Here is an 18879-nt window from a genome sequence, read left to right as displayed (position 1 = left end):
AATCACTAATCGCCTACACTTTCTTGGCCAATTCGGTCCTCTATCCTTCAAAACGATGGACCTTGGCTCCCTCAAAACGATGAACCTTGGCACCTCCAAAACGGCAGACCTTGGCACCTTCAAAAATCGGCAGACCTTGGCACCTTCAAAAATCGGCAGACCTTGGCACCTCCAGTTTTAATCATCTTTAGCTTTAACCCTCATTGATACTGTACTGTATACAATAATCTGTATTGCACTATTGTATCATGTAGCAATCTCTTCCTACATGTCTTCTTTCTTATCTGTTCTTTCTTCCAGCGTTAAGCTTCCAAGTTTTTTACTCCTTGTTAATTGTAACTTTGCCTTATTCTCCTCTATTGTTATTATCCTCAGTTATTTGTCTTAGTTATCCCCTTGTTCTTTGTAAACCGATCCGATATGGTTTTACTATGAAGGTCGGTATAAAAAAGTGTTAAATAAATAAAATAAAGCCTCACGCCTCTCGACGACCAAAGACAGAGCGTTTTCGATAGCTGGCCCATCCATCTGGAATAGCATCCCTTCAAGTCTTAGAGTGGAACCTTGCCTGTTAACTTTTAGAAAAAAACTTAAAACCTGGCTATTTCACCAAGCCTTCGCCGACCCACCAGACAATCACTAGTTGTCCTTCACTCTTACCCGTTATGGTGATTACACTCACTAATGGACTCTGACACCTCCAGGTTAAAGCACCATTATGCTTTAACCCGTACGCCCTATGGTATCACCTCATATTTATTTCCTGCCTTATCTTCTTTCCAGCTTGTTGCAAGCTTCCAAGTTCTCTTACCCTGTTGATTGTAACTTTTTGACTCATTCCTACCTACTGGTTTTTGCTGTACTTGAATTGTTACCCCAGTTATTTTCTTGTTAATTGTAAACCGATCCGATATGGTTATTTACTATGAAGGTCGGTATAAAAAAACTATTAAATAAATAAATAAATGTCTTTGATTGCTTTTGGTACATTGCTCGGGCATCCTCAGCTCGCTGTTCACCCATATGTGAGGACTACAATCCTGCTTGTCCTGTGAGAAAGCAGAGTTGCTTACCTGTATCAGGTGTTCTCATAGGACAGCAGAATGTTAGTCCTCACGAAACCCGCCCGCTACCACGCGGAGTTGGGTTCGCTTGCGATTTATTTTATTTTCGCACGTACTTCTTGCTATACACGAGACTGAAGGGGGACCCCTGCTGGATGCAGGGTTGGTGCCATGCTGGGCTTGCCCATTAGGTGCCAGTCAAAGTTCTAGAAACTTTGACAAAAGTGTTCCGTGATTGGGCTCCATCCTGATGATTTCACCCATATGTGAGGACTAACATCCTGCTGTCCTGTGAGAACACCTGTTACAGGTAAGCAACTCTGCTTTTTTCCTGTTCCCTGCAGACTGCCTGAAGGTGAGGGACAGTAGCAAAACACCCTACTGTGTTTCCTCTTAAGTTTGAAAAGAAGTAGCAGAACTGGGTTCCAGATCATTCCTCTCCCCCCCCCCCCCCCCACCACGCACATGCTCTTACGGGACCTACACAGCTATTTGAAGAAGGCCACACCCACACATGCACGTTTGAAAAAACAGTGCTGCTGACTGCTGCTGCTGGCAGAGTTTAAAGAGCTGCAATTTTGCTTTCGGGGAGCCACAGGCAACTTGTGAGATACCAGTTGACCACCTCTGCACTATAGAAAAAATGAAAAAACTTCAGAATTAGTTTAAAACACCATATATTGGCATTATTATGGAATGTCTGCACTCTTAATTTTAACAAATGTTTTCAAGGACCTCATTTAAAATATTATCTTTCTATATTATAACAATCTTAGGGGCTCTGAGTAATCATTTTAGTACAACTGTACATGTACAGGCATCAGCAAATTGTGTGGGAGGGTGGGCCCCAGCATGAGAAAAAATAAGTAGGAGAGACTACAGAGACTGCTGGACAGGAAGTAAATGCACGCAGCTGTGTTTTCTCACCCCCAACCACCCCCCCCCCCCCTCCATAAAAGTCAGTGAAGGGCCGACAAAAACAGCAGACAAGAAGAAAACTTTCAAACTCCTACCAGGCTTTACAGCATCCCCGAAGTCAGTTGAGGGTATGGAGTGGGTGATCCAACTTCGGACTTGGAAAGGAGGAATATGTAAACAAACCCTATGAAACCTGAGCCCCAAGCAACTGCTCACTGGTCAAGAGAGTAGAGGGAGGGAGGTGGGCAGGCAACTGACAAGTACAGAGAACATGTGCTGGAGGGAGAAAGAAGAAAGGGTCAGAAGAATAGAAAAACATACAACATGCCATACTGGGTCAGACCAAGGGTCCATCAAACCCAGCATCCTGTTTCCATCAGTGGCTAATCCAAGTCACAAGTACCTGGCATGTACCCAAACATTAAATAGATCTCAAGCTACTATTGCTTATTAATTAATAGCAGTTTATGGATTTTTCCTCTAGGAACGTACCCAAACCTTTTTAGAAAGTGGGGTGTTCAATGAGAAAAGTATCTATATTCCTGTACTCCCCGACCACACTCTTTCATGTCCTCCCCACAATCCTCTCCATATCTCCAATACATGGAACCCACAAACATGCTTCTGTCCCCACCCCTTTGAACATCCATTCACACAACTGACACCATCCATTTGCCAAAAAACATATCCTGAGAATGACACCTCTACCCAAACACCCACCCACACGCAACTTCCCCAGAGCCATTCATGCTACCAGAAAGTCCAGCCTAACACTTACCCTACTGCCCCACACACCACCCACAACACAATCCATATTTCCCTCTCCATACAACCAGCCATACCCACAAACTCTGTCACGGCAATCTTCCCCTCCCCCGCAAACCTACTTGCCCACTCTGACGATTCACACCCCCCCTCACACCACAAAAACATTCCATTGCATACATCCCCATCCACACATCCCTAAGCACAGTCACCTAAACCATGCACACTCCCCCTCACACCACCGCAAATCCTGTCACAGCAATCTGCCCCTCCCCTGGAAACCTACTTCCCCATTCCAGCAACTCATCCACTCATATCACAAAAACATACAATCGCACACACCCCCAATCACAGTCACTTGCACTATGCACATCGCAGGAGGTGGGAAGAGGAGAGGGGGCATGAAATAAATGGGAGATAGTTGAGAAGAAGATAGGAGAAGGGGGTAAGTTATAGTAGTGAGAAGGGAAGGAGTTGGCATGGGGGAGGTAAGGGAACATGGAGGGTGGAGGAGTGGAGCATGATGGCAAAATTTTGCAAGCATGCATGCACACACAGTCTTGCTTTTCCCCCAAAACTTTTCATCTCCCCTCTATACACCCACACCATCACTGTTCCCCCATCCCAACACAAACTCATCTCCCCAAAGCCACCTGCTCTATTCTTACCCCTCCCATTAACATCACTCCCACAACCCCCTTCCACTTACATGCACGTACATAATATACTGTGGAGGGGGTAAATATGCACACACAGACACGGCCACTCCAGCATATCCACAACCAGCTGCACACCCATCCTTACACCATCGTCCTCAATCCATCTACACACACCCTCCCCACATAAGAAAATGCCATGTACCAGGTCAGCCCAAGGGTCCTTCAAGCCCAGCATCCTGTTTCCAACAGTGGCCAATCCAGGCCATAAGAACCTGACAAGTACCCAAAAACTAAGTCTATTCCATGTTACCATTGCTAATGGCAGTGGTTATTCTCTAAGTGAACTTAATAGCAGGTAATGGACTTCTCCTCCAAGAACTTATCCAATCCTTTTTTAAACACCGCTATACTAACTGCACTAACCACATCCTCTGGCAACAAATTCCAGAGTTTAATTGTGCGTTGAGTAAAAAAGAACTTTCTCCGATTAGTTTTAAATGTGCCCCATGCTAACTTCATGGAGTGCCCCCTAGTCTTTCTACTATCCGAAAGAGTAAATAACCGATTCACATCTACCCGTTCTAGACCTCTCATAATTTTAAACATCTCCTATCATATCCCCCCTCAGCCGTCTCTTCTCCAAGCTGAAAAGTCCTAACCTCTTTAGTCTTTCCTCATAGGGGAGCTGTTCCATTCCCCTTATCATTTTGGTAGCCCTTCTCTGTAACTTCTCCATCGCAATTATATCTTTTTTGAGATGCGGCGACCAGAATTGTACACCGGATTCAAGGTGCAGTCTCACCATGGAGCGATACAGAGGCATTATGACATTTTCATTTTCATTCACCATTCCCTTTCTAATAATTCCCAACATTCTGTTTGCTTTTTTGACTGCCGCAGTACACTGAACCGACAATTTCAATGTGTATCCACTATGACGCCTAGATCTCTTTCTTGGGTTGTAGCACCTAATATGGAACCCAACATTGTGTAATTATAGCATGGGTTATTTTTCCCTATATGCATCACCTTGCATTTATCCACATTAAATTTCATCTGCCATTTGGATGCCCAATTTTCCAGTCTCACAAGGTCTTCCTGCAATTTATCACAATCTGCTTGTGATTTAACTACTATGAACAATTTTGTGTCATCTGCAAATTTGATTATCTCACTCATCGTATTTCTTTCCAGATCATTTATAAATATATTGAACAGTAAGGGGTCCCAATACAGAACCCTGAGGCACTCCGCTGTCCACTCCCTTCCAATGAGAAAATTGCCCATTTAATCCTACTCTCTGTTTCCTGTCTTTTAGCCAGTTTGCAGTCCATGAAAGGACATCGCCACCTATCCCATGACTTTTTACTTCTCCTAGAAGCCTCTCATGAGGAACTTTGTCAAATGCCTTCTGAAAATCCAAGTATACTACATCTACCGGTTCAACTTTATCTACGTGTTTATTAACTCCTTCAAAAAAGTGAAGCAGATTTGTGAGGCAAGACTTGCCCTGGATAAAGCCATGCTGACTTTGTTCTATTAAACCATGTCTTTCTATATGTTCTGTGATTTTGATATTTAGAACACTTTCCACTATTTTTCCTGGCACTGAAGTCAGGCTAACCGCATCTTCTAGGTTCACTGTGATTCGATTCAGTCCATCTGAATCATTACCCATTAAAACCTTCTCCATTACGGGTACTTCCCCAACATCCTCTTCAGTAAACACCGAAGCAAAGAAATCATTTAATCTTTCCGCGATGGCCTTATCTTCTCTAAGTGCCCCTTTAACCCCTCGATCATCTAACGGTCCAACTGACTCCCTCACAGGCTTTCTGCTTCAGATATATTTTAAAAGGTTTTTACTGTGAGTTTTTGCCTCTACAGCCAACTTCTTTTCAAATTCTCTCTTAGCCTGTCTTATCAATGTCTTACATTTAACTTGCCAACGTTTATGCTTTATCCTATTTTCTTCTGTTGGATCCTTCTTCCAATTTTTGAATGAAGATCTTTTGGCTAAAATAGCTTCTTTCACCTCCCCTTTTAACCATGCCTGTAATCGTTTTGCCTTCTTTCCACCTTTCTTAATGTGTGGAATACAGCTAGACTGTGCTTCTAGAATGGTATTTTTAACAATGACCACGCCTCTTGGACATTTTTTACTTTTGTAGCTGCTCCTTTCAGTTTTTTCTAACAATTTTTCTCATTTTATCAAAGTTTCCCTTTTGAAAGTTTAGCACGAGAGCCTTGGATTTGCACACTGTTCCCCTTCCAGTCATTAAATCAAATTTGATCATATTATGATCATTATTGCCAAGCGGCCCCACCACGGTTACCTCTCTCACCAAGTCCTCTGCTCCACTGAGAATTAGATCTAAAATTGCTCCCTCTCTCGTTGGTTCCTGAACCAATTGCTCCATAAAGCTATCATTTATTCCATCCAGGAACGTTATCTCTAGCGTGTCCCGATGATACATTACCCAGTCAATATTGGGGTAATTGAAATCTCCCATTATTACTGCACTACCAATTTGGTTAGCTTCCCTAATTTCTCTTAGCATTTCACTGTCCGTCTCACCATCTTGACCAGGTGGACAGTAGTATACAAATCCTATTCACCAGGACCACTATCCTACACACACCCTACACCAGGGCTTCCCAAACCTGTCCTGGGGACCCCACAGCCAGTTGAGTTTTCAGTATATCCACAATGAATATGCATGATATAAATTTGCATATGCTTAGTCTCCATGGTATGCAAATGTATGTCATGCATATTCATTGTAGATTTCATGAAAACCCGAATGGCTGTGGGGTCCCCAGGACAGGTTTGGGTTTTCTGCCCGCTACCATGCTGAGGAGGTGGAGAGTGGCAGCACCACAGGTCGTGTCATCTTCCTATGCTACTTGGGACTTGAGCCCTTGGAGCCATGCAGCAACCACAGGTATGAAACAAATTTCAGAATGCTAGTTGACCCTCGAGTGGTAGAGAATTTCACCTAAGGAACCACTGCTCTTCTCCCACTCCTGTCCCAATCGGTGCAGGAGAGAAGGGGAGGTGGGATTGACAGATTAAAAAGGGGCAGGGGTGGGTGAGGCAGTTGTGTGAAAGAGGGACTGGGGATGCGGTTTTGGAGGAGGATGTATATGAAAGATTAAAGGAGAAATGGATATGTGCATATCTGTCATCCTTGATCCTCCTCCCTTCTCCTCCCTATCCCCAATTATCCCTCTTCTCTCCACAGCCTTGAGTCATCTCTTTTCCTCTCCTATATCGATACCTGAGGTTCCCCTACCCATAAAATTATGAAAAGAACAAAATGAATTATACAGGTATAAAGTGAATTTGGAAAACTACTTTATTTTTATTATGCATAATGAATGTACATTGATATGCAAAATCAGATTTATGCAAATGTGCCAGAAAATTTTCTAACTCTTGCCAAAGAATCTACCCCGAGCTACTACAGAAAACTAGGGGCAGTGCTTATCATATAGCTTGGAAATGTCAATATGCTTTTAGCAATACACTGACAAAATGATTTCTGATGTAATTATTTTGACTTAGTTCTGTATTGAGAAAGTGAGAACTAGACAATCTATGCAGCTGCATGAAATGGCTTAGTATGTTCACTTGTATTCAGTCTTACTAAAGATGTTAAGTTAATCAAAGTACTGACAAATAAAGTGGAATGGGATTTATAGGCCATACATGTAAATAGTGTAGTTTTTTAAAAATATATTTGTGCAGGATGCTATATTGGATAGGCAGTCAACTTTTATTTTTAAGTATTGTGTATGTTTGTATATAATGTTACTAGATACATTTATAAAATGTTTATTTATATTACAGGTCAGCTTATCGTCAGCCAACCTCTTATAGGCCGAGATTACTACTTTCTGGAAAGAGAGGTTCAGGTCAAACATCACACCTTGCTCCAGCACTGTTGCACACCCTTGAAAGATTTTCTGTACACAGATTAGATCTGCCAGCACTTTACTCTGTTAGTGCCAAAACACCTGAAGAGTCATGTGCACAGGTTAGTATACCCAAAACACAAATGTTTTATAATTTATTTACAAAGGTGCTTTTGCTTCTGCGGACTCATGGTTGGTGTACTTCAGCAATCTGTGTTGCCTAGTCTTGGTGGTCTACATAAAACACCTTGTGTGATAAGAACATATGTGATATGCATGATAAGAACATAAGATATGCCATACTGGGTTAGACCAACAGTGGGCAACCAAACCACAAGTACCAGGCAAGTACCCAAGCATTAAATAGATCCCAAGGTGCTAATGCTGGTAACAAGCAGTGGCTATTCTTTATTGATTAATAGCAGTTTATAGACTTCTCCAGGAACTTATCCAAATCTTTTTTAAACCCAGCTACACCAACTGTCTTATCCACATTCTCTGGCAATGAATTCCAGAGCTTAACCGTGCGTTGAGTGAAAAATAATTTTCTCTTATTTGTTTTAAATGTGCTCCTTGCTAACTTCATGGAGTGCCTCCTAGTCTTTATCTAAAAAAATAAATACCCAATTCACATTTACCCATTAAAGTCCTTTCATTATTTTGTAGACCTCTATCACAACCCCCTTCAACATCACCCTTGAAAACAGTCTCTAGAAAGGGTATCTCCCCAATGTACTCCTCAGTAAACAGTGAAGCAAAGAATTAATTTAGTCTTTCCGCGATGCCCTTATCTTCCTTAAGTACCCCTTTAACCCCTTGATCATCTAATGGTTCAAATGACTCCCGTGCAGGTTTCCTACTTCAGATACATTTTAAAAACATTTTGTTATGAGATTTTGCCCCTACGGCTAACTTCTTTTCAAATTCTCTTTTAGCCTTCTTATTAATGTTTTACATTTAACTTGCCAATGCTTATGCTTTTTCTTATTTTCTTCAGGTGGATCCTTTTTCCAGTTTTTGAAGGAAGATCTTGTAGCTAAAATAGCCTCTTTCACCTCACCTTTTAACCATACCAACAATTGTTTGGCCTTCCTTCCACTAATGCGTGGAATACATCTGGACTGCACTTCTAAGATGGTGTTATATTTCTTAACCTTTGTAACTGTTCCTTTCAATGTTTTCTAACTATTTTTCTAATTTTATCAAAGTTTCCTTTTGAAAGTTTAGTGCTAGAACCATGGATTTACTTATTGTGCTCCTTCCAGTCATCAATTCAAATTTGATCATGTTATGATCACTACTGCCAAGCAGCCCACCACTGTTACCTCTCTCTCCAAATCCTACTCTCTAGTAAGAATTAGATCTAAAATAATTCCCTCTGTCGTTGATTCCTGAACCAATTACTCCATAAAGCTGCCATTTATTCCATCCAGGAGCTTTATCTCTCTAGCATGTCCTGTTACATTTACCCAGTCAATATTGAGGTAATTTAAATCTCCCATTATTGTTGCACTACCAATTTGGTTAGCTTCCCTAATTTCGCTTAGCATTTTATCGTCTGTCCCATAATTTTGTACAAGTGAACAGTTGTATATTCCTATCGCTATATTCTTCTCCAACACACATGGCATTTCTCCCCATAAAGATTCAATTGTGCATGTAGTCTTTTTCAGGATCCTTATCCTGTTGGATCTATGCCCTCCCGGACATAAAGCACCCTCCCCCCCCCCCTCAGAGTTGCTGCTCCCTAATATTGCGATATAATTTATACCCTGGTATGGCAATATCTCATTGGTTATCTTCCTTCCACCATGTCTCTGTGATACCAGTTAAGTCTATCTATCATTCATTGCTATACACTCTAAATCTTGCCATCTTATTTCTTAGACTTCTGGTATTGGCATAGAGACATTTCAAAGTGTGTTTTTTGTTTGTATTAACAGCCTGCTTTTCAGTTGACAGGGATAGATTTTAGAATCTGAAAATTGGCAAATTCTGATAAACTGATTATTATTCTAAATGGTATTATGTTCTCTGTAAATTGTATTGTTTAAACATTTTAGCAAAATAGAGCTGAATTAGCCATGACATATGGGTGACCTCATCTGATGACACTGAATTGAACCCATCTGTCTAGCTCCAAAAAATTTTATTACTGAGCATGTACAGGAGTTCCAGTCAGCCCCATTTTTGGCCATGGTTCCACACGGATGTGTACCCTCTCTATCTCTTAGAGTTCTTTTTTTTTTTTTTTGACAATTGCAGTCTAATTTCTGTTTTTTTGCTTTTTGATTGCTGCCTCGGCAGCCCATCAACAGCATTTTTCAGTGCTAACCAAGAAAAGAAGAAAAATGCCAATCTCTGGTTCCAAGAAGGCCATACCCAGTGGCTTCAAGAATTGTCTGTGGCTGTAAATGTCTATCAATGGATGGCCATGACATCTGCTATAAGAGAGGACATTGAGGATCTCAGAATCTGGAAACACAAAATGCATTATTGCATTGTTTGTGGCATGTAGAGCAGTTTTAATGTCCTTATTACAGCTCTTCCTTTTCTAATGTTAATTATTTTTTTAGGGGACTTTACTTCTTGAAAATGAAGAACATATTTTCAGGATTTGAATTTCTGCTAGGAACTATAAGGTCAGGGCTGTCTTGTATCTGAATGCGGCTGCTCCAAGCTAACAGGATCTGTGGGTTTAATCTGCCATTATGTATGTCTCATTTTTTAGGCTGTCTTGCTCTGCATTCTTATTTTCAGACAGAGTAGACATTCAGAAATATTGTCTTTGTCCCTTATGGTTTTATTATGCTTGTATATAACTAAATGAAATATTCAGTATGGCCATAAATTGAGGAATAAGTCTTTCATCGTTCCTTTTTGTTTAAATATGGTTGCCATCTCACCTGGTGAACCTAGTTTATCTTTTCATGTAAGACAGTTCAACTCTAGTTCTTAAAGGCCACAAGCAGGCCTGGTTTTTAGGTTGTCCTTGAAGAATATATTTAGGTGTTTATATTTGAATATGTTTAGCATACAAGCTTGGTTGATTTGTTTATTTTGATTACTTTGAAAACCTGACACGTTGTGATTCTCTAGGATCTTACTTGTCCATCCCTGCTCTGATGTATAGTTATTCATAGGTGTCATGAAGATAACATCAAGGACTCTTCTGCATTGGATCTTTCACATAATGTTTGAGGTTGCTTCCTGTGAACTCTAGTATATCAGACTTCATTATTGTTTTCCTAGCGTGTAGCAGATGGACTCAGGACCAATGGGTATAGTGTACTCCTGTTAGCAGTTGGAGACAGATCAGATTTCAATCTGACGTCAGCTCCTAGTACATATACCCCTGCAGGAAGTGCAGCTCTTCAGTATTTTCCGTCTCCATAGCAGTTAGGGACTATCTGCACGCTCTCGCAGCGTTTGAACCAAATCTAAAGAAAACCAAAATTAAAGGGGAAAACCTACCTGAAGATGAGCCCCGCTCTCCTGCGGTGATACCCTCGGGTCCCTCCCCCAGTTGAGACTCCCGAGGTGATTTCTGTGGTCCCTCGGAGGTGAGCCTCGGTCCGGCAGCCGAATCGCAGCAAGGACCTAACCCCCGATCCTCGGGCGCGGCTGAGAGGCAGCAGGTGCACCCCTCAAGCACGGTGGGTGAAGGTATTTGCCCTCTCCCCCCCGCAGCCGGAGACTGCCCAGAACGAAACCGGGAGGCGCCGAAGACAAGGTAGGGTGGAAATCTGCTGTTTGAATCCGGTCTCCGAGGATCGAGGAGGAGCACAGGTCACCGATCGGAACCAGTGCCACCGGGTTGATCCGCCCTAGCAGGGCCAGGCCCCGGCTATTTCCAAGGGTCTGCCCACGGGGAGACCCTCCGAGGAGGTCGCCATATTACCCACATGCTCACCGTCGCCATCTTGGCCCTATTCACTGCGCCGCCTGCCGTTCGATCTGAGCGCACAAATCAAGCTAAGCGCACAAAATCCTTGTGCGCATAAACTTACGTGCACATAAAGCCTTGCGCGCATAAGTTGCATGCACAGAGCCGGGCGCATATCTACGGCTAGGCGCATATCTGCACGCACATCTCAGGCGCACTGGAGCGCACAAGAGCTTACGCGTCCACAGACATGGCACCTCCAGAAACAGGAATAAAAGCTCAAGGCCTCTGCCCTGCATGCCACATCAGAGCCACACAGAGCGAGGAGGCCGACGCCCTGTGCGCACACTGTGAGGAGGTCCTGGGAGATCCAGGTCAGGGCCAGTCCCACCCAGGACCCAGTGCTAGCTCCTTAGGGGGTACCCTGGTCCTAGCAGGCCCCAGTGGGTCCCCCCCCCACAGACGGGGGACCCCCAGAGAACCTGCGCCCCTCAACTTAGACCCAGTGTCGATATCTTGGGTGGAGTTATTCAAGGGGATTCACGCCTTTGTCAAGATGCAAACTGCACCTCTGGCTGATCAGCCACATGCTCCACCGGAGGACCCTCATGCCCCAGGACCCTCAAGGCCTAGGCACAGGCTCCCACCACCCAGAAGCCCTGCCTATGGGGACACGGATTTCTCCGAAGAGGAAGTTGAGCCCCTGGAGGAGGGGGAACTTCCCTTGGTGATAGAGCCACACCGAACCATGAGACGCTTCTTCACAAAGGACGAGCTCCCGGACCTCGTATCCCAATGTCTAACGGAACTCGCTATCCCGGGCCAAGGCACCTCGGGGGAACCTAGAACGAACCCCCTGCTGGAGGGCCTTCGCCAGACGTCTCGCCATTTTCCTCTCTTACAGGCGGTACAACAGCTAATTGACCTGGAATGGAATGCCCCGGAGTCTACATTCAAAGGGGGACGAGCCTTGTCAGCCCTGTACCCCCTGGACCCAGCGACCAAGGAGCTTCTGGCATGCCCTAGAGTGGACGCCATAGTCTGCGCGGTCGCCAAGCGCACTACCATCCCAGTGGAGGGAGTAGCAGCGCTCAAGGATGCATATGACTGGCGCCTGGAAGCCATCCTAAAACAGTCATTTGAAGTTGCAGCCATGTCACTGCAGATTGCGGCCTGCTGCACCGTGGTGACATGTGCCTGCCTATCACAAGCCAGGAACAACACTCCGGGAGAAGACATGGAACCAGCAGTATCATTCCTCACTGACGCTGCCTCCGATCTAGTGCGCACAGCAGCCAGAGGAGTGTCGTCCGCAGTGGCGGCCAGGAGACAACTCTGGCTTCAAAGTTGGTCGGCTGATGCCTCTTCCAAGACGCGCCTCACGAGGATGCCCTTCAAAGGATCCCTCCTGTTCGGCAGCGAACTAGAGAAACTGGCCAACAAATGGGGCGACTCCCCATTACCACTCCTGCCGGAAGACAAGACGAAGAGAAACCAGCGTCCCTTCCACAGGTCCGCCAGAGGCAGAAGCTCGCAGCGCTTCAACCCTTACAAGAGCAACTGTCAAGCACCCCGCCCTACAGGCAGGAACCAGTCCTTTTGGACCAAGCACAACAAGAGAAGAGCCAGCTCGGGGACAGGCCCCAGCTGCGCCCCACAATGAGAATCAGCCGACCCATCCAAGGGAAGAAGCCATAGGGGGCAAGCTAGCCCTATTCTACCGCAGATGGGTCGAGATAACTTCGGACAAGTGGGTCCTAGCCATCATCCGGGAGGGGTACTACCTGGATTTCCTTCGAACCCCTCCAGACAGGTTCGTGGAATCCCCCTGCCACGACCTCCTCAAGAGGGCGGCAGTGGAAGCTACTCTATCCAGACTTCTGGCCCTCGAGGCCATAACCCCGGTGCCTACACAGGAAATGAATACTGGACATTACTCCATCTACTTCGTCGTACCCAAGAAAGCCGGGTACATTCAGACCTATCCTGGACCTCAAGTCGGTCAACCGCCACCTAAGGATCCCCAGCTTCCGCATGGAAACCCTACGATCCTTCATACGCACAATACAACCAGGAGAGTTTCTCACATCCCTGGATCTTTCGGAGGCCTACTCACACATCCCAATTCACCAGGAGCACCAGCGCTACCTACGCTTCAAGGTCCTGGATCGTCACTATCAGTTCCGGGCACTACCCTTCGGGTTAGCCACAGCACCCCGGATGTTCACCAAGGTAATAGTAGTGGTGGTGGCATCTCTGAGGAAGGAAGGAATCCTTGTCCACCCTTACCTAGACGATTGGCTGATCAGGGCAAAGTCACCGGAGGAAAGCCACCAAGCGACCAGCAAAGTGATAACTCTCTACTGGAAAGCCTAGGATGGGTGGTCAACACAAACAAAAGCTCCCTACAGCCCTCACAGTCACTGGAATACCTAGGAGTCTGATTCGACACCAAGGAAGACAAGGTCAGCTTGACCCCCACAAGGAGATCAAAACTGCGGAACTGGCTGCATACCCTGCTTGAGCGTTCCTCATCCCACTGCATGGGACTACCTGCAAGTCCTCGGACTGATGGCATCCTTACTGGAAGTGGTGCCATGGGCGCGAGCCCATTTGAGGCCCCTACAATGCTCGTTTCTATTGCGGTGGAGCCCACGGTCCCAGAACTACACCGTATGTCTACCACTCCCGAGCAGAATCCGGACCCAGCTATGGTGGTGGCTGCAGACCAGCCACATGAGCCGGGGATCAAGACTATCCTCCCCAACCTGGACCCTGCTCACCACAGATGCCAGTCTACACGGATGGGGAGTCCACTGCGAAGAGTTAACCGCCCAAGGACGGTGGAACGCAGAAGAGGTGGGATGGAACATCAACTGCCTAGAAGCGTGGGCAGTCAGACCAGCCTGCCTGCGGTTCGCCCACAGACTCTGAGACAAAGCGGTCAGGGTGATGTCGGACAACGCCACGACTGTGGCCTACGTCAACCGACAGGGCGGGGCCAGAAGCCAACAGGTGTCCCTAGAGATAGACCTCCTGATGGCGTTGGCGGAAGCAAACCTCCAGGAGATCTCCACCGTCCACATCGCCGGGAAAGACATCACGGCAGACTTCCTCAGTAGGTAAAGTCTAAACCCAGGAGAGTGGAAGCTTTTGTCCACAGCCTTCCAGATAGTGAATCGGTGGGGTCCTCAGACATGGACCTTCTAGCAAACAGATCCAACGCTCAAGTACCCAGATACTTCAGCCGCAGGCGAGATCCGCAGTCCCAGGGGATCGATGCCCTGGTACAGGCCTGGCCACCGGGGACCCTGCTATATGCCTTCCCGCCGTGGCCCTTGCTGGGAGCAATCATACACAAGATACAGCGACACAGGGGTCTAGTTCTTCTGGTGGCTCCAGATTGGCCAAGAAGACCCTGGGACGCAGACTAGAGAAGACTGCTGACAGGGAATCCACTACCCCTGCCCCCACACAGAGACCTACTACAACAAGGTCTGATCCTTCACGAGGACCCAGCTCAATTCTCTCTTACGGTCTGGCCGTTGAGAGGGCCCCCCTGAGAAAGAGCGGATACTCGGGGGGCGGTAATAGATACTCTCCTCTGAGCACGCAAGTTCTCCACTTCTCTAACGTACATAAGGATCTGGAGAGTTTTTGAGGCCTGGTGCGAAGACCACAACGTCAAGCCATGCTCCTCCAATGTCCCCATGATACTGGAATTCTTACAGAATGGACTACAGAAGGGTTTGTCCCTCAACTCCATCAAGGTACAAGTGGTAGCATTGTTATGCTACGGCTCCGGGAGCGAGGGCAACAGCATAGCTTTGCACCCAGATGTATCACGCTTCCTGAAAGGAGTCAAACACATTCGCCCACCACTAAAGTGGCCAGTACCTCTATGGAACCTTAACCTTGTCCTGGAGTTCCTAGTGGGATTCGCCTTCAGACCCCTCCAAGGCCTGTCCCTCCGTCTGTTAACCTTAAAGACGGTGTTCTTGCTGGCCGTGTGTTCGGCCCGCCGCATCTCGGAACTACAAGCACTGTCCTGCCGTGAGCTGTTCTTCAGACTCACCCCGGGGTCCATCCAACTACACACCGTGTCCTCATTCCTTCCCAAAGTGGTCTCACACTTCCACCTTAACCAAAACCATCTCACTACCAACGATGGATGGCTTGAAGAATTCAGAAGAAACCTGTAGTCTATGCCATCTCAACATCGGCAGTCTCCTATCCAGATACCTGGAAATGGCGGAACCAGTACGAAAGACGGACCACCTTTTCGTCCTTCACAGCGGAAAGAGGCAAGGAGAAGCGGCCTCGGGGGCAGCCATTGCCTGCTGGATCAAAGAAGTCATCAAGGCGGCCTATGTAGAAGCTGGAAAACCCCCACCTCTACAGGTCAAGGCCCATTCTACCAGAGCCCAGGCAGTATCCTGGGCAGAAACTAGAATGTTGTCACCTGCCAAGATCTGCAGGGTGGCAATGTGGTCCTCCATCCATACCTTCTCCAGATTCTACCGTCTGGATGTGCAGGCTCAGGAGGACACGGCATTTGCAAGGGCAATTCTAAATGGACCACGGACAGCCTCCCACCCGGTTCGGGAGTAGCTTTTATACATCCCATTGGTCCTGAGTCCATCTGCTCCACGCTAGTAAATGGAGAGAGAAATTACTTACCTGATAATTTTTTTCCTTAGTGTTAGCAGATGGACTCAGCATCCCACCCTTGGCTGCCGTTATACATGGTTTTTTGTCAATGAATCAAGGGTAAGCCATGTTTTCATCTACCTAAGATATCCACCCTGCCGGGTGTCGAAGCTTTCCAGTTGAGTACACTGGCGGTCTCCAGCTATAGTCAATCAACCAGTTCAAGTTAATTATGTTTTAAACGTTCTAACAAGTTATGAAGTTTATTTAAGTTAATCATATTATTAAGTTAGTCAATCAGTCACACATATATCCACAATGCTTTTCGAGGAGAATACTGAAGAGCTGCACTTCCTGCAGGGGTATATGTACTAGGAGCTGACTTCAGATTGAAATCTGATCCGTCTCCAACTGCTAACAGGAGTACACTATACCCATTGGACCTGAGTCCATCTGTCTACACTAAGGAAAACGAAATTATCAGGTAAGTAATTTCTCCATTAAATTGCATTGTTGAAGGATAAAAATGATGGTCCAGCAGGGCAAGTTAACCCTTATTACTGCTGTAACCCCCTATAGAGTATAGATAAGTTTCTAAAACTAAGTCTTGCTTTCTTTTCCCCAGATCTTTCGTGAAGCTCGTCGGACAGTACCTAGTGTTGTTTACATGCCTCACGTTGGTGATTGGTGGGAAGCTGTCAGTGAAACTGTGAGAGCTACTTTTCTAACACTGCTGCAAGATATACCATCATTCTCACCAATATTTTTACTCTCTACCTCTGAAACCATGTATAGTGAACTGCCTGAGGAGGTGAGTTTCAAATCTTTGTTGCATCTGCACTGTCCTTAGTGGCTTATTGATCCCCCAGTAAGTCATGACTCAAAAGCATATTAAAAAGTTGATTTCATCCTAAAATACAACTATTTACTATTGTATTCTGTGTTTTTTTTTTAATAAATTTGGATTGTGGAATAATTACATGTTCTCAAGCTTTCAGTTGAGTCACCCTGATTTAAAGTAATGTAGTTTTCTTGTAGAAGTATAAAAATGTTCGTTCATCTATTCTCGTTTGTTGTAAACACATTGGTTTAGCCTGAGGTCCTGTGTGAACTAAGCGGCTAAGCAGGCTCGGTAGACCTCCATGAAACCACTTGGTTTCTGGATATGGTAATAGTGCCTCAGTTGGGGAGACTTTTTCCTTTGAGACAGTACAAAATCAATGCTTCCGCATTGTATAAGAATTTATGCTAATGGTATTCTCCCAGGACAAGCAGGATGGTAGTCCTCACATGTGGGTGACATAAACAGATAGGTTTTCCATGATAGGGCTCCTTCTGTCAAAGTTTCTAGAACTTTTGACTGGCACACTGAGCATGCCCAGCATGCCATAATCCATGAAGCCACAGTGGTTTCCCTTCAGTCTCTTTTTTTTTCCGCGCTGCAGTTTGTCTCGCGGTTCTCACAGGTCAAGCAGGATGGTAGTCCTTTACATATGGGTGACATCATCAGGATGGAGCCCAATCACGGAATACTTTTGTCAAAGTTTCTAGAACTTTGACTGGCACCACTGAGCATGCCCATTATGCCATCAACCCTGCATCCAGCAGGGATCCCCCTTCAGTCGCTTTTTTTTCCGCTCAGCTTTGGCCAAGTGGAGTGAGGAGCTCTCTCACGGATTCCTGACAAGGAATTTTTTCCTCAGGAAATATTTTCAAAATTTGCAAAACTTTTCATCCCGGCTGGGGTCCCCCTGTACACTGTCGATACCCGCGACTGTACGGTAAGTTTTGCTAACTTTCGGTCAGTTACCTGACGGTTCCAAGTCTTAGGCCCGACGGTCACCGACCGAGCTCCGCCCTAAATTTTCGGCAACGATGGCGACAGGTTTTCGTAGGTGCCTGGACTGTCCTTGGACAATGTCCATTACCGACCCTCACCAGGTTTGTGTGCTTTGTCTGGACCCTACCCACGATGTGGATACATGTACCAACTGTGCCCAAATGACCCCTAAGGGTCGTCGGGCCCGTTTGGAAAAGATGGCTTTACTATTTCATATCAAGTAGCTTCCTTTAGCTAAGGCTTCCAAGTCATTGACGCCATCGCCTGCCAAGTTTCGTAATCGGTTGGACATCAATGACTCCTGATCATCATCGAAGGCTTTAGTTTCTGCTTCTTTGGCACCGGGCAAGGGTGAGCATTGAGACAAACATCGGCATCGGCATCGAAAGACCTTGCCGTCCGATCAGGGCGCACCGGTGGCTTCAACTTCAGCTTCCACCGAGGAAGAAGGCCCGTGCTGAGGAGCCCCCGTCCTCCTCCGTGCCAGGTACACCGAGGCGTTCCCCGCCATCGGTGGGAATGGTGGCCGAGACTCCACGTATACCTGTGGACACTCCTGCAGTGCCCATCCAGCCTTCCACTCTGGAACTAGTCTTAACAACACCAGCGTTCCGTGAGGAATTGAACCGGATGGTTCAAGAGGCAGTGGTGCAGGCTCTCCATGGACATCCGGTTCCCTCTGCACCAATGCCGACTCTGATTCTGGCACCGGATCCAACACCACCGATGCTCGCACCGCTGCTTGACAGACTGGATGCCTTCATCGGTACTCTGCCTTCGGCATCGGTGAAAACACCGATTCCTTCTGGTCCATCGATGCCCATCCATCTCTCCTCGGAGGAGGAGGGTGCAATGATGCTGGATCTGATTCCTGAGCCTTCTGGAGTATTGCCACCAAGGTCACAGAGGTCACAGAGTCCTTTGGTGCCACTTCTGCCTCCAATACTGCATCAACCTTTACCGATGCCACCGGTGCCTCCTCCGATACCTTCGGTGCCCCAACCTCCACCGGCCAGAGAAGGCCCTTTTTATCATCTGGAGGGCCCGCTGGATGCTGGGGATCCACACTACCAGCCTTGGTCAGATGATTCATCGGATTCCCAGGATACAGGGGATATCCCATCTGAACCTTCACCTCTAGAGGAAAGACTGAGATCCCCGCCAGAAGACCTCTCTTTC

The 18879-nt window shown here is 46.2% G+C and overlaps 1 protein-coding gene across 1 annotated transcript in view; it reads left to right on the top strand.

Moving 5' to 3' along the window:
* The window catches only part of ATAD2B (ATPase family AAA domain containing 2B), a 610472-nt gene that overhangs the window by 422440 nt on the left and 169153 nt on the right, over positions 1-18879 (top strand). The window contains exons 18-19 of the mRNA XM_029596002.1: positions 7260-7446; positions 16486-16671. Of these exons, the coding sequence (XP_029451862.1) occupies positions 7260-7446; positions 16486-16671 (373 nt within the window). The remainder of the gene's footprint in view (positions 1-7259; positions 7447-16485; positions 16672-18879) is intronic.

The sequence above is a fragment of the Rhinatrema bivittatum genome, chromosome 3 (genome assembly GCF_901001135.1).
Source record: "Rhinatrema bivittatum chromosome 3, aRhiBiv1.1, whole genome shotgun sequence".
In the NCBI taxonomy this organism is placed as follows: Eukaryota; Metazoa; Chordata; class Amphibia; order Gymnophiona; family Rhinatrematidae; genus Rhinatrema; species Rhinatrema bivittatum.
This window is presented reverse-complemented; position numbering and strand designations above follow the sequence as displayed.